The sequence below is a fragment of the Amphiprion ocellaris genome, chromosome 24, assembly GCF_022539595.1.
Source record: "Amphiprion ocellaris isolate individual 3 ecotype Okinawa chromosome 24, ASM2253959v1, whole genome shotgun sequence".
Taxonomy (NCBI): Eukaryota; Metazoa; Chordata; class Actinopteri; family Pomacentridae; genus Amphiprion; species Amphiprion ocellaris.
The window spans coordinates 13016553-13038320 of record NC_072789.1 but is presented as its reverse complement, the minus strand read 5'-3'; the positions used below and the strand labels follow the sequence as shown (position 1 = coordinate 13038320).

The 21768-nt window shown below is 39.5% G+C and overlaps 2 protein-coding genes across 2 annotated transcripts; one reads left to right on the top strand and one right to left on the bottom strand.

The window, feature by feature from the left end:
- The first annotated feature begins 516 nt into the window (after nucleotides 1-516).
- inha (inhibin subunit alpha) lies at nucleotides 517-4040 on the top strand. Its single transcript, XM_023265803.3, has 2 exons — nucleotides 517-843; nucleotides 1894-4040. The coding sequence occupies exons 1-2, from the start codon at nucleotides 561-563 to the stop codon at nucleotides 2634-2636; spliced, it is 1026 nt and encodes a 341-aa protein (XP_023121571.1). The 5' UTR covers nucleotides 517-560; the 3' UTR covers nucleotides 2637-4040.
- A 9333-nt stretch (nucleotides 4041-13373) lies between these two features.
- On the bottom strand, nucleotides 13374-15834 carry LOC129348220 (trifunctional purine biosynthetic protein adenosine-3-like). The gene is made up of 5 exons (XM_055008077.1): nucleotides 15829-15834; nucleotides 15609-15734; nucleotides 15439-15526; nucleotides 15266-15351; nucleotides 13374-13430 (listed from the first exon to the last, which is right to left on the bottom strand). The coding sequence occupies exons 2-5, from the start codon at nucleotides 15696-15698 to the stop codon at nucleotides 13374-13376; spliced, it is 321 nt and encodes a 106-aa protein (XP_054864052.1). The 5' UTR covers nucleotides 15699-15734; nucleotides 15829-15834.
- Between the last annotated feature and the right edge of the window lie 5934 nt (nucleotides 15835-21768).

The window sequence follows — 21768 nt, the reverse complement described above, 5'->3', positions numbered from 1 at the left end:
TGCTGTAAGCAGTTATTCTCTGCATGCTGAGAATATAAAGAGTACATTGTCAAATATAGTAAAACAGCTCAGAAAACTACATTTGTAGACTGAGGAATAACTTGCAATGCAATCCAAGAATAAGTTCACGTATTTCCTCTGACTGCTTTACATTAATAACGCACATATACAGTTGATTTTGTGACTCCGGCTGAAGCTTTAAATCAACTAAGACACCCAAAATCAATGGTGCAGGAGAAAAAAAGCAGAAAATAAAGTATGCTGACACATTCCTTTGCACTGTGTGAAACAGATAATGCAACATCCCATCAGTCAAGGACGTTCTTTCTTATCTTCCATTTGAGTGCCAACAACAGAATGCTTTTTCTTGCAGACTTCACTCAGACCCAGATAGCTGCAGAGCCAAACAAATATGTGTGAGAACAAGGAAAGTCGCTGCACAGAATCCATTTTCTGGAGCTAACTGGGAACTCATCCTTTCTTGGAACCAGTAAAAATCGTCCAACCTTCTTTCTGGAAGATATTTTTTTCCCCAGCAGCGGTTATTGCAGAGTACAGTCATGGTGTCCTGTGCTGTCTTTCTTTTCTGGATCCACGTTCTGACTGAAGGCTCCAGGGGAGAGGAGCTGCCCCGGGAGGATGTGCTGGCCTGGTTCAGACAGCGAGTTCTGGACGGCCTCGGGCTGGAAGGACCTCCTCTGCCGGGTCCTGATGGGGACGTGGCGCCGGCGGGGTCGAGGCACCTCCATCAGAGGGCCCCCAGGATGAGCAGAACGACGTGGGTCAGTCATGAAACCCGTCCGGATCAGGAGGCATCCCAAATGATTCTGTTCCCCGGATCTGGTAAGAAGCTTTTTTTTCTTCCGGAAAACTCCTCGAAACCACTTTCATGAGACTTTATTTTGATTTTTTACAAATCATTTACTGAAACATACATTTCACTGCAGCTTTCAATTAACATCATCAATTTCCAGACAAGTGCACTGTTTATCAGCTGTGTTCCTAGGGAAGTGTGAGCTCTTTAGACTATAAATGAAAACAATTTGCTTTTTTTTAAAAAGAATTTAAATGAACAGCAGTTGCTCAGCAGGCACAAGACATAAAAAAGAAGGCACACTGATGAGTCTAAATTATGATTATGTCAAAATTTTACATTGAAAATGTGATTTGTTTTATATATATATATATATATATATATATATATATATATATATATATATATATATATATATATATATATATATATATATATATACACACCTTTAACTGCTGTTCAAAAGTTTGGTGTCACTTAGAAATGTGCTTATTTTTGAAAGAAAAGCAGTTTTTTCAATGACGATAACATTAAATTTATCAGAAATACAGTCTAAACATTGTTAATGTGCTAAATGACTATTCTAGCTGGAAATGGCTGATTTTTAATAGAATATCTCCATAGGGGTACAGAGGAACATTTCCTTAAAGAAAATATTAGAAGTTTTACTGATATATATCTAGTCACTTTGGATATATTTAGGTTTTTTTTTTTGGAAGATTTTTACTCTTTTTTTGAAAATATTTCTTGCCAAATTTGGGGGATTTTTTTTTTAATAAAACCTTTAAGGAATTATTGGAATTTTCTTCCTGAAGGTTTTGCAAATTTTCAGAAACTTGGGGAATTTTTGTTGAATTTTGGGATTTTTTTCAGACAAGGAAACAATATTTTTTTGGTGCCTGTAAATGAAGACAACAGGAGGGCTCAAGAAAAAATTGTGCAGTACTGCTGTTCCACCACTGGAGGTCAGAAAAAAGCTAAATTTCATTGGGTTATTCCTTCAAAATGACCCTCCATTGAGGACTTTGTGCCTAGAAATTCCTCAGTGTGTTGTTCTGATGTGATTTCTGTCCTTGCAGACTCCAGCTGTGCCACATCCTCTCCAGGGGAAACCACAAACACACACTTCACGTATCACTTCCAGCCTTCCATCGACATCCATGCCACTGTGGCCACATCTGCTCACCTCTGGTTCCACGCAGGAGAAGCGTCCACAGCCAACTCCTCCTCCCCGCTGTTCATGCTCACTTCCTCCCAGCAGCTCCTTCAGGCAGCAGCGGCTCCATCGGCCATCAGCCCTGACGGATGGTTCACCTACCAGCTGGATCGCAGCCTGCTGACCCCGGTGGCTGAAGGTCCGTTCCTGCTGCAGGTCCACTGTGCGGCCTGCCGGTGTCAAGACGACCAACCAGACAAGACGCCCTTCCTCCACATCCACATCCGGCCTCGCGGCCCGGTCCGCTCACCCCGCCGAGCAGCAGCCACCATCCCCTGGTCTCCTTCTGCCGTCTACCTTCTGCAGCGGCCCTCCCAGGAGAGACCCGAGCACAGCGACTGCCAGCGAGCGCAGATCGAAATCAGCTTCGAGGAGTTGGGCTGGGACAGCTGGATCGTCCACCCCAAGGTGCTGACTTTCTACTACTGTCACGGGAACTGCTCGGCCGAGGGTCGAACCACGGCGATGCTGGGGATCAGTCAGTGCTGCGCTCCGGTCCCGGGCACCATGAAGTCCCTAAAGATCACCACGACGTCTGACGGCGGCTACTCCTTCAAGTATGAGACCCTGCCCAATATTATACCTGAAGAGTGCACCTGTATCTGATCTGAGAGTTTCAGAATTCACCTTTCAGCTGGTGCTTATTCCAGACGATAAATCACTCTGTAGTGTACTGGTTTTTATGTTGTATTTGATTTACTCTGCAGTTAGAATTCAAAAAAAATGGCTGTCAATAAAACATCCTTTGAAAAATACATTGAAATTAAAGGATCTCATACAGATAGAACAGCTACCAGCTAATTTCTTCCTCTGCATTGCAACAAATCAAGCAGCACTAACCATATTGTACTGTACTTTGTCACTTTTCCAGTATATGAACAAAACCCCAGTTAGATTTATGCAGTGTAGAATGGAGACTCGCATTTTTTACGTAGCTATTGTGCTATTTCACCATGCAGATCTGTTTTTGGTTGTAAGATTTGACCTTTCATCACCAAAAAGATGAAAACTGTCCGCAGCAGAAAATCCCAGACAAGTGGAACATTGTTTCTAGGTCTGATAAACACCAAAAAAGACCTGATAATCATGAAAGGATTCTGTTGTATGGCTGCCAAAGATTTAGAGGTGGATACAAAAATCTCAGCACATGCAATCAAGTTGTTTCGCTTTTTGCAGTTTTAACACTTGCCCAGTAGATTTCTTACAATAAGGTAATGATTTTTTTTTGTATTACAATTTTATGCTTAAATATGCCAATCGGGCATTAAATATCTGAAAAGGTACTAATTTGCATTGATTTCTAGAAGAGTTTATAGACATAATAATGTCAAAGGTTCTCCCATTGGGAATGTTGGATGTCTCTTGAAATCCAAAAATATTGTCAGCAGCCCAAAAATAAATCCAGTTTGGTATTCAGGAATAACATGTTCTATAAGTCAGGCTATAAATGACACATAAAGTCACTCAGAAAACCCACAGAATGTAGATAAGAATGAAACTTGAAATTTTAGTCTGTTTAGGTTCTAATGAAAATTTTTGGCGAAAGAAACTTATTTTGAAAGAGGTGAATTTCCACACATTCTCACTTTAAATTGTTGGATTCATAAATACACAAATAAAGATATCATCATGAGGTTTCTCCAGTAAAAGCAATTTTTTTGTATTTCATTTTCTTTCTGTATTTTCGACGGATGGAAAATAGCCCAAAATCTCAATACTGTCCAATGCATGAATAAATCCTAGCCTGTTTTGTCTTTCTTTCAGGTTCTTTTAACTGATAAAGTGTCACTTTTCATATCACACAATTATCTCACTAAGTCTTATCAAAGTTTGCTTCTGTGTCGTTGCTTAATAAACTCCAATAAATAGATAAAACCAGTATTTTATCATCTTTCCTTGGTGTTTTTCTTCCTCTCCTGCCCTTTAGAGGGCGCTGTAGCCTACTTTAAACCTGAAACACTTCACAGCTGAACCTTCAAACTGTCTGAAGTCCGAGTAAAGTGAAATGCGAAAACACGTTGCATGTAAATGTCAACAAAGATGGATTCTGTGTTCCTGTGTTTTCCTCTTTATGAAATCATTTTTACAATTTAAACTCTGTTCCTGGTCTGTGCTGATAAATTAACTGATTTGTAGGTGGATTCTCTCAGTGGGGAAAATATTAGATTTTACATACATTTTAACAGAAAAAAGTCACACTGAGGCATCTGAGTAATATCTAGCACAAAAAATTCCTTTGGTATTAAAAAAGTTTTATCTCAGACAACAAAAAACTTGAAAAAGTATATATTTGACTTAAAATCATGAAACTATAAAGTGTTGACTGTGTCTATGCAACTTCTGCTAGCTGGTATGTCCTGTTTAAATTACAAAAAATGTATACATTTATAGAAGTATGTTTTATTTTGAAAAGCCATCATATTTCTCAAACCCTTGATCAGTTTCTTTTAGTACCTGAGCTTTTACTAAGAAAATGTAGCTTCACAGAAGCATTGTTTGTCCGTCGCTATGGAACTGAGAAAAAGTTCAATCTAGAACTACTCACTAGCCTCTGTTACTGGGTGTGGACTCTTATTTTGAAAGTGAACCCAAAAGTACAGGTTTGCCCTTTATGTGTTTGAAAAAGACAGAGAAGTTTTTTTTTTTGTAAGCTCCTTTGAACATCACGTAGATTTAGTTTTGACAGTAAACTAACTTTTTTCAGCAACTACTCTTAGCCTTGTTAGGACTTTGGATAACAGTTTGAGCTGTTTTCATGTTTTAATTCACCGATAGTTGGAATTTGTTGATTCGCATGTTCTATATTGTAGATTATAATTCAATGACATGATGAGAAATAACAATGAAAATCTCCAGCTTTTGTCATTAATAGTTCCTCAGATATTGTCGTTCAGCCTCAAATTTCAATTTGTGAAAAAAAAATGTGCTAAAAGTGGGCCAAAAGGCTTATCTTAGTTAAAAAATGTCTCGAAAAGTATTTGATATGTGGAGCAAAAATTCCACAGATATGTTTAACATTGATGGTTAATGGTAAGAAAAAATTTCAAGCAAATCAGAGATGGTGGAGCAGAAAAACCATGATGATTTGAAATGGTTTTAGTAGTTTATGGAAAGCAGGAATTTATGGCAAAGCTGTTGTATTGGATTGAATTAGATCACACAGGAGAGTAATTCTTAATGTGTTTGCATGAAAAGGTATAAAGTCTTTAATGTTGTTTTTTTTCCATAATTCTTTTGTATTTAATGTCCTTTGTTCATGAACATAAATAAATGGATGCTTATAAATGAAATGATTTCAATGTCTTCTTCAGTCTCAGCTGCTAAAGAAAAATTCTGCTTTATTTCAGTTTGGTGTATATTTTTGAATTGAGGATTCTGGAATTCTCAGCATTCTGATGTCACAGTCACCGTGTGATATCAGCAGAGTATTTAAACACCAGACCCAACAGTCAATTGTCAGAACCAACCATTGCGAGCAAACCAGCGACAGCTAAGAAACCACAGTGAGGAATTCAGCAAACCAACAAAACCACCAAACTTCTTCCAGAACTTTAGTGTTCTTCAAGAAGCCACAACCTTTACAACCACCTACAACTACTGCAGGTTGTTATACTTTCTGTATTTTCAACACTTCTGTTGAACTTTTCCCAGTACCATGGCTAACAGGTACAATCCCAACCGCCGAGGAGGGATGGTCGGCACCACTTACCGTGGGCCCAGACAGCACCACGACAACTCTGCTAGGCCCCAAAGCTCCCGTGGCGCCTCTCAGGAAGAAACCAACTACCTGAGAGAGCACAACCACAACATGAGCATTCGCATCAAGGAGCTCATGGCTGAGAACCAGCAGTACTCCTACAAGGTGCTGAGCTCCAAAGCCAGGATCGGCCACCTGGAGGAGCTTCTGCTGGAGAAAGAGAAGGAGCTACAGGACCAACGCCAGCAGAACCAGGAGAGAATCTCCGTCCTGGAAATGAAGCTCAGAGAGAGCGAGGAGGCCAAAGAACCCATGGAGAACATCATCGAGTCCGAACAACAACAGGACTTTGAGGTCTCCATTGACAATATGAAAACATCATCCATGAATTGGGGAGACTACATGGACGACGTGGATGAGAGGAACGAGCAGCTGGAACTTAAAGACAAAGAGATCCTGAGACTCAAAGAGGAGAACCAGAGTCTATCTGATGCTCTCAAAGCTGCCCAGAACCTGCAGAGAGATGAAGATAAATCTCTGGAAGACAATAAAGAGCTGCAAGATCAGAGAAAGGCCCTCGACAAGGAAAGAGAAGAGGCGCAGAGAGACAAGAAACTGCTGCAAGAGGAGAAGAGCTTTCTGAAGAAGCAGCAACAAGAAGTCCTGACAAATCAGAAAGAGCTTGAACAGAAGGGCAAAGAACTGCAAGAAGAGAAGTTCTTTCTGGAGAAACAGCAAGAAGAACTCCAGACAAATCAGAAAGACCTACAGTTTAAGAGCAAAGAACTGGAAGAAGAGAAGATCTTTCTGAAAAAGCAGACAACAGAAGTCCTGACAAATCAGAAAGAGATTGAACAGAAGGGCAAAGAACTGCAAGAAGAGAAGTTCTTTCTGGAGAAACAGCAAGAAGAACTCCAGACAAATCAGAAAGACCTCCAGGACAAGAAAAAAGAACTGGAGCAGGAAAAGACAGAAATGGAGGTGAAGTATGAGAATCTGCAGAACGAGAACCAAGAACTGAAGCAGCAGAAAACAGAAACAGACAACAGAAACAAAGAGCTGCAAGAAGCCAAGATGAAGCTGCGGCAAGAGATTCAAAACCTGGAGGCGAAGCAGCAAGAAAAGGAGCAAAACAAGAGGAAGAAGAAGAAGAAGGTGGGCTGCTGGAGCTGGCTGTTCAGGAAGTCCTGAGGTGGACGAGGCTGATGAGCTTCCTCTGACTCACCCCTTCCTCATCCCTCACTCCCCCTTTTTCTCCCTCCTTCAACTCTCATCCTCTTTTTGCTTCTACCTCCCCCATCTTTCCTCCATCTCATCTTCACCTCTCTATCCTCCATCTCATCTTCAACTATCCTCCATCTCATCTTCACCTCTCTATCCTCCATCTCATCTTCACCTCTCTATCCTCCATCTCATCTTCACCTCTCTATCCTCCATCTCATCTTCACCTCTCTATCCTCCCTCCATCATCCAAAAAAACCTTCCTCACCTCACCGCAAATCCCAGCAAAAAAATCTCTAAAAAAATAAAAAAAAACTCAAAAATATTTCTTTATGTTCCTGCATATTCTCCATGTTATTTATTACCTCAGTTCAATTACCAGTGTTGCTTTTTATTCTTCTATTTTAGCTGTAATTTAATTCACTTATTTTATTTCAGTAATGTGAATGACAGCTTACTTGCAGATATACTAATGTCTACAATAAAAGAATGTCAGTCCCCAGCAATAATCTCAAAAAAGAAACGCATTAATCCACCATGTTTTCCTCAGAAAACTCTGACCTCATGTATTATATGTGATTTTATCTACTGTATATGATTACCAGCACTTACTGCTAAGAAAAGTCTCCATTTTCTTATATTTGGTGGCAGTTTTGTTCATCACTTGCAGTTTACTAAATCTACAGGAGCATTCTTTCTAGTAAAAATATAGATTTTAAGTGGAATTTAAGTTTCAGTTGAACAAGGTCTTGACTTCTACTCTGCATTTCTGTAATATTTTTGTACTGATGTTTTAGAAATGTTTAGAATAAAGAATCAAAATCGATAAAGCAGAACCAGAGATATATTTGTTTTCCTATACATCTGTCTTCTCTGTCAAAACCCAATGCCTACATTACCCACAATGCAACAGTTTGCACAATTTGATGTAAATGTGTAATATTTCAATTTCGGGTGAAATATTTTAATTACATGTACAATATTTAACTTTCATGTACAGCGTGGTATTATAATGTGCAGTAATTCATTATCTTATGTAATATTTTACTACATTATAATTTTTTTTAACTTAGAATTACTTCTTTAAAAATACAGACTTTATGACGTTATGACAGTTATTCAAAATGATGGTATAGTTTTATTGTTCGTTTTTACAATCAAAATCAAAACAAAATGGCAAGTACCTAGAAATTATTTACTAATTATCTGAATTTAGTGATTACATTTTTAGATGTGGAAATTATTTACAGTTTCGATCAGGTTTTTTTTTTACAGTTAAGACCTGAATAGGCATTAATTTATCTTTTTTCTTAAAGAAATATCTTTACATGAATGTTTAACAAAACATGGTGTAACAAAGAATAAAATATGACAAAAATGTCAAACTTTTTTACTGTCCAAACTTCCTCTCTGTGGTCAGCTGACTTTACGTTGCTGGTTGGTCATGTGACAAACCAGGAAGCGCCTCATCAGGAAAAACAACTTAAAACACACGACAGTTGACTTTTGAAGATGATTTCATGCACTTCCTGTAAATACAGCAAACGTCAACTATAACACAGTATGTGAACGTTTCTATTTGTGTTAGTTTGTGTTTGTTTTCTGGCGATTTGTCAGTATTTTGTCCTGTAACAGAGCTCACTAACCCTAATCCTACCCTTTTCCACCAAGAAGAACCAGGTGCTAGTTCAGCGCTGGTGCTTAGTTGGTTCATACCTCGCAACTCCTAAGAACCGGTTTGCTTTTCCATTGGCAAGGAGTCAAGTTAGAGCCACGTCATTGCGTCACTGTAAAACGTCAGTACGCCACTGCATACGTGCAAACACAACAGGGATGCCTCTGAGTGAACAGAGTGGGAATATTCATGAGAACCATCTGTGGCTTAAAGAACAACCACAAAATCAAATCTATGCGTTGGACATGAATATTTCAAAATTAATACAACAAGAAGGATGGCTTTAGATTTACACCACACAGGCAAGAGTCCTGCTATAAATAAAGAACAGACTTTTCAAAAGCCAAGCCACCTTTCCAGATTTCTTTAAGTATTTTCATCTCACCTAAATCCACCGGCAGCTCCTGGGGCATCACCTGGGGGATGTTCTCCAGAAGCACCCCACCAGTGATGTGAGCGAAGGCTTTGACAGATCCACAGGATCCTGAGCAGGAGCAGGCGACTGTTGATCTTTGTTGGAGTCAGAAAAACCTCCCCTGAAAGTAGAGCTACAGTCAAATGATTTCAGTTGCTGTTTAAACAACTGAAAATTATCAGTAAAATGTCAAAAAGTAAAATGAAAAAAATTTTTTTCTTTCCTGAGTAACAAATCATCCTGATAACATCCCAAAGATTTTAAGTTCACAATAAAAAGTCCTTACATTAGAGAAGCTGGAACTGGGGACTATGTTTTTGTTTTGTTTAATGGAAAACAATGAATATTCTTTGTTTGCTACCAAACTTCACATCCTATTTTCAAAAAACAGTCCAGCTTTTCAGTCACAGCTCATCTTTTTGTTTGAAAAAGCATACTGTGATGAGTTTGAAGACTATTTAATTTATATAAACTGTCCTTGAAGATGGACAGACGGCCGGCTAATACCTTTCTAGGCATCATCACGCTTTTAGAAATAAAATTCAAATGTTAAATTCTTCTAATAATCTTTTCCTGTCCTGATCTACCTGTTATAACGTGTTCCTGATGCATTCTTGTTTTTCAAGAACTGTGTAGTTCAGGTGGCCATTTCTTGACTTAATCCAAGTTACACAGTACAAAAGAAGTTAGAATACATCTGTCCAACATCACTTAAAGGTCAAATGGTTCAAAGTTACATCACCTCTTTATAACGGCACTATGTCTGAGCTGACAAGCAGAATATTTCCTTTTATGAACCATCGGATGCAAATACTTCAGAAAGACTGTTGGAAATAAAGTAGAAACTCAATGCAACAAACATGAATACAAGCTACCAAGACCTGTTACCACTGAAACTAAATTGTGTACAGTTGTTTATTTTTAAGCATCCTCACTACAAGAACATGGTTATTACTGTAACAGACTATGTTTACACCCTGCTTTTTATAAAACACGCTGCTGCTAAACTGCATTTCACTGTACTCTGTTCAATGTCAGGGAAGTTGAATGTAATCTAATAAAAGTCTACAGGCTCTGAATCTGTACTGAGTCACTGTGGTGCTTTAACTGAATGCTAACACCTTGCTAACATTTTATAATTAGCACTAAACACAAATAAGGCTGATGGGAATGTCATGTTTGCAAAACTCTGCCGTCTGCTGGACCAGGAAGTGGAAAAAATTCATTACCTATTGAGTTGTTTAACTATCTTGACAGTAAAATGTGTAAACGTGTCATCATAAAATAGTGGAGTTAGTTTACAGAACATACATGTATTGTATTTTTTTGTACATCCTCCAACTGGACAGTAAAAACTGATGAGACAACTGCGCTTAGGTTTATCCCTTGCGTTGAACATCAGAGGGCGTAGTCCGCTTATTATACAGATTTATGGACACGTGGAAACAAGGTGGGTTTTAGTTGCCAACATGGAACTACCCACCTGCCCTTGTTGCTACAAAATTAAACAGCAAAAGGCTCCAGCTGGTGGCACAGCCAGATACTACAGCTACATATACATTTAAGTGTTTATTATCTAGGAAAAAGGTGTTAGCAAATACTAAACATGACATGACTCAGGTAATGGTTACCCAGCAGAGCACATCCAGCCTTCTCACAGGCCTTTGCGATGCCGCTGACCACTGAGGCGGCTACATCGATGTCCAGCCTGACGCAGGTAAAGTCACGGAGGAAGAAGAGCGGCTCGACAGCCTGAGCGAGAACATCGTTCACACACATGGCCACCAGGTCCTGCCAAGACCGTCAAGCTGCCTGCAGGCCTGGGCGATCTGATGAAGAAAGAAATCATTTTTTAAGCAAAACTCTTGCAGTTGGGACACTTTCTGGCCCCAAATTTTTAAACAGTGACAACAAATTACTGATTGAAAAAAATCACAATGTTTAACAGAGGGAGGATTACTGTTTATCACCTAACATATCCTCTTAATTACCTAAATGTTTAGATTCAATGAACTGAAATTGCACCTTCAGCTTGGTCCCAACTCCATCTGTCCCAAATCCTGCAGCCTTCAGGTCAAACAGCCCAGCAAAGCCCCCGAGCTCTGCACTACACCCTGATGAAAACAAAAAAACTCTTCACTCTTGCTTTCACTTAATGCTTCATTTACTCTTTCTAATTTAACTCTGTTTACATTGCAGCTGCTGAATTTATCTAAACAAAACAGACATAAAAATCACAGCATTGACGACCGCGGTTACTGAAAACGCTGCAATTTGTTTCCTAATGAGAAAAAAGTTTCAGTCAGCAGCTTGAACAACAAAACACTGTCTGTTGGATTCAAGAAAATAGGATTAAAGGTTCCTCCAGGTGCTGTTTATGTCTGACACACAAGCATCTCATCAGGATTTAGGTTTACAAGACATTATTTCATGCTCAGGCTTTAGTTTTTGACATGAGAATACAGTTACCGGGGCGGGATGTTGCCTTCGCCAGAGGTTTGATCATGTCCACGTTTGTCTGCAGCTAATAGGAAAGACGCTTCAAATCAGCAGGAAATCCGTAGTTGTGGATTTGTGTGTTAAATTAATAGAATTATTTTCTTAAAAAGTAGGACACATACAGGACCAAAGAGAAATTTATTACTCTAATTTCATTGCTCTACATCAGAGCTACTCAACTTCACATTGCTCACAGAAAAATATCTCTGTTTGCGTGGGTCACAGTCTAAAAATGAATAATTTAATACAACTGAATTATATAAAAGACATTTAAATAATTAAGGTAATATTCAAAAAAAAATTTTAAGTCGCATGTAGCAATTATCATTTTGAACTACTGTGCTTATATATATATTTTTTAGATGTGTAAATATCTGGATATACTTTTTTAGTCTTTATTTTTATCCCTACTGTCATTTTTTTCTTCTTTCTATAGTTATCTTATTATTCTCTTTCCTTATTCCTAGGGTGACACCAATGGCTGAATCCAAATTCCCTTTATTATTAAAGCTGACTCTGATTGTAAACACAGCTGTTTTGGTGATCTATGTTTTTTTTTTTTTGAGCCATGAGGTATAACGAAATGAAATTAAACAACTTATGTGTCATTCCAGAATTGGAGGACATTTTGCGTCCCATTCATCAAATCAAATTTCAGATAATCCATGTACAAAATACTAAAACATGCAGCTGTTGTGTGAAGTTACTTGTCCTGAGACCAAATCTAAAAAAATAGGAGAAAAGAATGTTTTAAAATAGTTTTTAAAATACCAAATAAGTCTGGAGTTCCCCCTAAAATGATATTTTTCTCATCCCACCCCTGATAACTAAATTGAATCTCAAATAAAACAGTCAAAATGAAATTTAAATCTCCCTTGTTTGGTATTATTTTTTCATTGATGTCTCTTGCAATTGTGGGAACATTTTTTTAAATGAACATCACATATTTTAAATAAGTATTATGCATGGAATGTGTGTCCCACAACCACCCTGTAAGCAGAACCTTTCTTAGCTGGTAGAAGAACAAAACAGTGAATCACATGATATGCTGGAATTTAAATTCTTTTTACTTTTTTCCATCAGTAGGTTTGTCCTCTTGGTCAGCAGTAACAGCTAGCTAAATATCTACCTAGCTTCTGCTCCTGAGAAAAAGCTAACATTAGCATGGATTAGCAACCCTGTTACTGGGGGGTTAGCAAACAAATAAAACATGGAATAAAATGGCACCAGTGATGTGTAAGCTGAGTCAGTCAAGCTTTTGATAGTTTATTACATATTTTTTGATGAATATGTAGCAGAAAATAGAAAAAGAGAAGGTTTATTTTTCAAAAATGTTGAAGCCCAAATGTCCTACCAATCTGGAATGATCCATTGCTGTGCATTATTCACAGCAATTGTGCATGGCGACGCTGGAGATTAGCACTTTCTGAAATGGACTGTTTCTGGCAAAGAAGGTACACTGGCTTGTTATTTACCTCCACAAACGCAAATTCTTCCTCCCACGATTGCTGAAATGTCCTGAGTTCATCGCATACAACTAACGTTTAACTTTGCCCGGCAGCCATGAACTCTACGGCGATTAGACTTCTTTTGAGTTTTAATAGCGGTTAGCAAACAACCTCTTGGTGCATTACCGCCACCAACTGGTACAGTCCCACAATTGCAACACTGACCTGCCTGTTGTCCGTTGGTCAAACATATCTCCCTCTGGCGTCAGCATTTCATAAACTATTTTGTCCTCATTAAAAGTAGAAATATATATTTACTGCTAACAATAATGGTAAGTATCCATCAACTGAAAATAGCCCGCTTGATGGGCGGGTCACTAGTGGGCCACTAGGTGGTCACGTGACAGATGCGTTGGACCAACATGGCGGCTCGGTTGCAAACTTTCTGATCACGAAAACAGTTCAGCAAAAAGTATTTCTGAAAGCGCTGGAGGCAAGAAATAAGCTCAAAACAGTTATATATTACACGGGTTATAATGGGATTTGAAAGACATGTTGTGTTTGTAAAAATCGTCCAAATCACAGTATTTAACCGAACCACAAATGTAAAAAGAGAGAACTTTCACCTTTCCCACTACCCTTGAACAACTCAACTGTGATGTGCCTTTCTGTTGGAAAACGTACCTAAACCCGACCAAAAGCTGAACCAAAAATTCATGGTATTTCATCAAAATCACTCATCAAAAAAACATTTTCACTCAAAACCTTTTGATCATCTTTGCTTTGCCCTTCCATTGATGTTGGAATAAACTTCTTATTTCTTCTCTTCTGCCTTCATCATTTCCTCCTTCATAAACTATTAAATATAAAGCTTTTTACACAGTTCCATTTACTAAATAGCCGATTGTTCCACATTTTTACTTGTTGGTGCTTCTTATTTTTCTAAAACCCAACTACAATTTATGTCCCATTTAAAAATTTGCCAAAAATTTAAAATTTATTCCGGGGATTTTTCAGCTGAACTGCAGGCAGTGTTTATACAGAGCAGATAAGAGACAACTAATTAAAAAGAATCACCTTCATAATCATCAAGTCACCATTTTATACAGTATCAGTAACACTGATGGGCACTGAAACAACATTTTCTCAATTTTTGTAAAATAAATAAAGAACTAAACAAAGCCAGCTTTTTCTTTATGGTGTCTCTACTTCTACTAATGATTCTGTTTTCATAGAGGTACAGAGTTTTATATTGCAGTGGAAACACTGAGTAAAAATGAACAGTTACTAAAAAAAAATCTCCAAAAACAGCTAAAGGTTCAGAGTTCTAACCACAAAACTGAGTTATCACCAGCAGATAAGAGTTCTATACTGTCAATAATCTGAAATAAAAGGGGTCAGAAATGACAGATACAACATTAAGAGAGCTTTTATATGTTGTTATTCTTATGAATAAAAATATGAATATTACAAATGCAGTTAACAAATATTTGTTACATCTTTTACCACAGAGATGAGGAGACTGGTGAGGAAACAGAAAGATGTTGTTTATTTTGTTAAGGCAACTGCAATTCATCACCAAGAGGAAAATACGTTTAAAGACCATTTTATTAAAATCCACCTCAGATTCCTGAGTGTTACTTTTAAAAACATGTGTTAATTATTTTCTGTTTCACAAAGTGGAAAAGGAAAAACCCACTTATAAATGTTGTATCTGCAGCTTCTGACCAGGATGTATGTTGATAACAGAATACTTTAAGTTTGAAAATGAAACACATCCTCAAGAACATTGAATTTAAAATTTTTTGAAGAGTGTAAAAGGTTTATATTTGTCCAATTCCTAAAGAAGACATACAAAATAAAGTGACTTCAGCACAGTATCATGGTTGAAGGTTAGATCTGGTTCTTTATCATGACAGAGCTGCACATCACAGATGAGTTGACAGTCTGATGATTATTTCTGTTTTCATTGTTTCTGACAGTAAAGAATGACTTGTACCTGTGTTCTGGACTCCTTTCTGGTAGGAACCGGGGTAACCGGCGCTGGCCATCACCACAGTAACTGCAGAGCTGTCCCCTGGGTCCCCCACCCCCAGCCCCCCACACGGGGGCGCTGGAGGCCAGTTTACTCACTCATGGTGTTCAGGATGGCCTCGTACAGGTCGCTCTGCAGCAAGCGGCAGCAGCTCCTGGGAAGCAGCAGCAGTGAGGAGCAGCGTTTAATGTGACATGGAGGATATTCAGAGGCCCCCCGAAGAGCAGACAGGAAGTGAAACTCACCTGACACTCTGGATCTCCAAAGCGACAGTTGAACTCCAGAACCTTTGGTCCCTGATTGGTCAGCATCAGCCCTGCATACAGCACACCTGAACAACAACAACAGAAAGATGTGGAATTGAGCACCTTAATTACAGATTCTGAAAGACTCAAAAGAAAAGAAAGGCAACACTTGCCCACATAAGGAGTTCCCTCCTCCCTCATCCCGTCCACAGTCTTCTGAAGAACCGACTCTCTGATCTGCTGCAGCAGCTCCTGACTCACCTGAACAGCATTAAAGACCAACACAAGCATCACTTTGTGTTCATTACTGAGCACTAAAAACCTTTTCCCTTGACTCTGGTACCTGTGGGGTGGGGCAGTAGGCTCCCATACCGCCGGTGTTTGGCCCCTGATCACCATCCTGGAGCCGCTTGTGATCCTGTGCTGGAGGCATCGGCGCCACCGAGTGGCCGTCACTGAAGCACAGGCACTACAAAACCAGAATAAATAATCCGTTTTTGGGATGAAAAAAATCACGCTTGAAAGTGATCCTGAGCACTTCATGTGAAAAAGTTCCAACTCACAGACACCTCCTCCTCCCTCCAGGAAGCTCCTCCCACCACCACCTCCTCCCCTGCAGAATCAAACGCTCGGGTCCTGCAACGCTCAAACACCGCAAACTGTGACACTGAAGGAATGTAATACCTCCGTAACATCCTTCAAGAGATGTATATATCACAACCAGATATTATTCTGCAGAATTACCAGGTGACTCAGCGCCTGAGGGCAGCAGAGGAGCTTTAAAGTCAGACTGTGTGAGTGAGAGAAGAACAGCGTTTAAATGCATCTGCAGCGACTGCTTCTTTCTGGGAAGATCCAGAGAGGAGAAAGAGTTTTACATGAGCAAGGCAGACTAAAGATTAGAAAAATTAATAACTGCCAAAAAACATAGAATTCATTTATGGAATAAAATGGAATGTGTGAACAAGCGGCAACTTCTGTGACTGAAAACTGAAGCCAAAGCTGCAGTTCCTCAAAGTGTAAAAGGTTAAAGTGAACATGTTCAGTCAATAAATAAATAAATTAAAGATCTTCTGTCATGTATTATTCCATTACTATTCTGGATGTTTTAGGTTTTTTGCTGTGGTATCATTTCAGTATCAAAATCACTAGTTCCATACAGTTTACTGCTCAACACTGCTTCTGAAAACATCTCCAGTGTTGGAGAGAGTGCAGCCAAACAGTGCAGCTGCTAAACCACAACAATGAAGTGAAAGGTGCTAAAATGCTCCATAAAGCTGAGGGGAAGTGCAGAGTCGATAACAAGGCCCTGCGAGTTCATCACTATGAACCCTTTCTCAGTGGGCAGAAATAGCTGAATATTCATGAAGGATGCCAGTCAATTATCTATTTTCAATAAAATTTTGGCCAAAGTACTGTTGGACCTTTACCCCATTCCTTGCAGTGTTCAGCCCAAGATTAATGATTAACCAGAGAAATGTTTAATAACCTCGTACCTTCATAATGTCCATCACAGCCCGACAGGCCCTCGTCTTGATCTCGGGCCACAATGACTCCCTTCCCCGCTGCCAGACCGCTGGCCTTCACCACCAGAGCTGGGAAGTCGGCCCTGATGAACCCAAAATAAAGAAATAAACTCAAATATTTGGCAGGGAAGTAACAAACATCTTTTCACAGACAAACACATCTGGAGCAGATTGCTGCAATGCTGTTAACAGAGCATGAAATGTTTCTTTTGTGGACCATTTTAACATTGGCAGTGCAGACTGTATGTTTGGGAATGGGTTTGGGAGCCATATGGATGAAGGCTGTCAGAAAATATGGCAGCTGCCGTTCTGCCCCAAAAATGACTTTCAGCGAGTACAAAGAACTTTCTCTTTTTGCCTGCAAAGGTTCTGGCTGTTTATGTTGGATCTGTGTCTTTCAGGGTGCTCTCATAGGAGAAGCAGTTATTACATCTTCGATCATTAACTCATGAAACCATCTGAGAAACCAAACTTCAGTGAAGATTTCAGTTCTGTGTGTTTAATGGCTCTGAAAACAAAAGTTTCTACAAAAAGTGAGCAGGACAACAGTGTTAAACTCTGACTCTACTGAAGTGTGTCTGTTGGAGTTATGTGGGACCACCAGCACCGCTCTGCCATGACACCTGAACGAGGAAAAAATACCTGAAACCAGCCACACACAGCAGCCAGCGCTTCCAGCTCGCCTTTTATCGTCTGTGGAGCTTAATTGCATGCAAGGACTGACCTATAACTGAGCTGGGAGGAAGCGCTGACCTTTTCTCAGGCCTGGGGTCTTATATTATCTAACAAGGATCCAATCAACTAGAACAAAAACACGAGTCAACAATTACATGCCATCGTCACCAGCAGCTCATTTGCATTGAAAAACAAAACCATTACCGGGGCTGACATACAGTAAACTGCACAGCTTCAGCCTCCCTGTCTGCATACGAGGAGATCATGCTTGTTTCTTTTGCAGTTTAATTCATTATTTGCATGTGTAACATCAAAAATATGCACATTTTAGAGCTGCAAAGAATCCTGTTAAGACCTTTGCTGTTTTTCTGATGATTTTTGCTACTATCTTAAGTGGTGGTGAGTTAATAGCTAACTGTATTTACGTGGATTTTGGAAAACAATGCCCCTCATGACACATTTGGATCAATATAATCACATCACTGATAGAAAATCCTGAATGATTTGAGGCTTATTTTGTTCTGGATTTACAGCACTATTTCAGAAAGTAGTTTGTACAAAGCAGCTGAAGCTAATAGAAGTGTTCGGTCTGCAGGATGCTGATATAAAAGAGGCTAAAAAGAGTTTTCTTTGCAGTACAAGTCAAACAAACCTGGGTCAGAGTTCAAACCATCCCAATCCGCACAGACCTGAAACCTATTACTAGCAGGGTTGTGCAACTGTCTAAAAGCTGCCTCGAACATTAACTTGGATGAGATGCAGGACAAAGTGTTGCACTGTTTAGTGCACGTTTGTTAATATATGCACATTTAAGAAACTGAAATAACAAAACTGTGACTTTTTTTCTAAAACAAATGACTCAAACCAGCAACTGAATATTTAACTCACTAAACCTAATTGATTAATCATTGCAGCTGTACATCTTTCAACTGACTTTAAAGTGGCATTATTGAGCTTTTTGCATTTTCCTCTTATCAATAAACTCCACTGCCTTTCTGGAGAATGTAGCTAAAGCTTTTTATTTACTTCGCTGTGATTTAAAGATGTCACTGAAAGCATTTAAAGATGCTCAAAGCATTTAGAACATGCATTTCTTGCTCAATTTAAAGACATTAACATGCATTTTCCCCGATAAACTAGACTGATGATTTGTGTGTGCAGGCAAGTAAAACACGAGTGAGATGCATTAATTCTACTTTTCCACTCAAAAAAAAAATCATATAGCTCTTGTGGTGACATTAACACATCAAACCATAGAGGAGGGAACAGCTAGCATGACATGAATTTTTTTTTCTATTATTTTCCGCACATTATATTTGTCAATACCCTTGACAAATTTATGCAGAAAACCATGAAATTCCAGAAGGTTCGCATACTTTTTCTTGACACTGTAACACAATGATGCACACAGAGAAGCTGAATGTCGACAAACGCTACACAAAGTTAGCTAAAAGTGCGACATAGCATTTACAAAGATGGTAATTCGTCGATGTGTCTGTTTCTTACCTTTATCTGAGGCACAAATTAATTTGGGAAAGCTTTTTTAGGGATTCTTCAACTTCCTTTTAGTGTAACTTTCAAGTGCATCATGGGAATTGTAGTTAATTAGCCACCAGTCTGTGTCTTTAAGCTAGCTGCCTGGGAAGAAAACTCTTTCATGTTGACAATAAAATATCTTTCGTGTTTCTTTATCTTTCTCTTTAAAACGCAAAAAAAAAAAAAAAAAAAGAAATGCTCTATTAGATCCAAGTCAGGTGACATACTTTCCCAGATTATAGTTCAGACTTTTTCTTCTTTAGAAACTGTTCTGTGCTTTGAATGGTTCTCATGCTGGAATATTCCTCATCTTCAAAGCTTCTGCAGACTCACCAGCTTAAAACTCGATGTACAAAACCACTTGCACTCATGCGGCCACATATTATCCAACTCCACCTCTGTGCTTTACTGTCAGGACTATGCATTCACTGTGGTGGACCTGACCAGTTTCACGTCAAACACGAAACCATCCCAGCCAAATCTACCTTGGTCTCATCTAACAAAGAACATGCTCCCAATCTTCACCAGGATTCTTGCTGTCCACACTCAATTCTAAAAGTAGCACAATCTGAAGAGTCGTTTCAAGAGGATGCAGGTCTCAAATTCTGATTTTTAAATTCCTCTTGCAATTGATTTGCCATGTGAAGCCATGATGGAGACATGCAGAGAGACACAGTTGAGTCCAGTGTTCACAGACTGTTTCACAACCATTTTCCAGCAATTAGCGTAATTGAAAAACACAAATATACTCAGTTTTGTTGTACTAAGTTTCATCTATTTTAAATAGTCTTTCCAAAGGATTTATTTTTGATTGTTCAGAAGGGACACTCTAGTGTTCAGTTTAGCAATAAAGCAAATCAAAATGGTGATACAGTTTTGAATCGCTTCACATTTACTGCACTGAGGTATACTTACTTCTAATGTATACTGTAACTTCATAAGAGCTCTGATATATCAGCTGGAGCTCTGCCATTTATTACTTTTGATAGAAATCAATACTCTCCGAGAGATAATCCTAAAGTACACGGGAAGGCAGTTTAAAGTGGCCAAAGAGGGACAGATCGGATCGGCTTTTTTAACTCCTTGCAAAAGTTCGAAGAAGGTTCTTCTGCAGCTTAGACGCTGCATTAACAAGGACTGACTTCATTTTGAAATCTAACTTTGCGCCTCTGAAATTTTTCTGACTTGATGAGGGTGGAAAAAACACAAAGATACAAACACAAAAGTCATCGACAAATTCATTTATGGCTTAAAATATGATTCTATATCAGTGCTGGTACATAAAAATGAACAGCTTCTCAAAGTCGTGACAGATCATTAGGCAGCCACTGTCTGTATTGTTCCACTGTGTTGCGGTTGATGTGTTTTCATCCTGCTTCACTGCTCTTCAGTGTGAGCTTGGATTAATATCTGCTGATTCCAGTGAAGTTTCATTTCTTTTATCATAAGTCTTCTAGCTTCAAGTCTCAGTTCCATGTGTGGCAGTGCTTCACAACAAAGGAAGATCAGGAGCACCGAGGAGTTCTTGTCCCAACTCTGACTGTCGTAAGGCGAAGAGCGTGACGCCTGAACTGTACGCTGCAGGGATTGTAATGTGCGTCAACTTGGGTCGATCCGATTCCTGTTCTTCTTGAGTCATCTGCCTCACTTGACCTGAAGATAACAAGAAGAACAATATAAACTTCAACTACAGTCAAGTACAAAATGTAAAGGAAACAAACTGGCTTATTCCATTTCAAATCATCAGGGCCTTCTGCTCAACACCTCCGATTTTCTTGAAACTTTCTTTTATCACAAACTTAGAAGGAGATTATTTCTTTTAAAAAATACCCCATCAACCCACTTTTTGACACAGCACTGGTGGGCCTGACCTCCAACAACAAGGAGGCGGACTATGTCATGGAGATCACCTCAGCCTCCTCCTGAATGTCAGCAAGACCAAAGAGCTGATTGTGGACTAGAACAAGAAGCAGCAGAGGGCATAGCACCCACTCTGGATCAGCAGGACAGAGGTAGAAAGAGTGGAGAGCTTCAAGTACATGAGAGTTAACATCATGCAGAACCTGACATGGTCCTGTCACATCAACACCTGGTGAAGAAAGCTTGGCAGCGTCTCAGGCTGAACCTGAGACGGTACACTCAATAGACAATCAACTTGCAAATACTGACCACTCACCTTCAACATCCAGAGCTTTCCACCGAGGGTCCGACTGACTCTCGGAGAGGTCGGTCAGACAGCAGTCAGGTGTTAATCGCTGCATCACGTCTTCTCGACGAATCAGCAGCACAGATTCACTGCAGAGTCGCTGGTGCACCTCCGCCTCGCTTACTGCAACACAAAATCACTTGTGATTCTCCTGAACAGCACAAAGGGCAGCTGTTCTCTGGTTTTTACTCACCTACATCTAAAGGGTTGGTCATAAAAACAGCATTAGGCGCGACTCCGAATATGAGCTGATGGTGCCAGGCGTCGGGAACCTCCTCGCCGTCGGGAACAGCCAGCTGCATGTTCATGGTCGCCACGGGGACGGCGCCTTTTCGGATCCAGCCCGCGAGCCAGGCGACCAGTCGGACCCGCCGGCGAGGGTGAAGGTGGAAGAAGCGACCCACGACCTTCCTTTACTGGCTTCCTCTGCTCCCTGGATGAGCTGAGCATGAGTCGCACCTCCAGTGTCGAAAAACACAGTCTGACATTTATTCTATTTGACTTCTAACATTTAAATCAATGCATGTTTCTGTTCCACTCAGAACCTCATGCGTGCCATG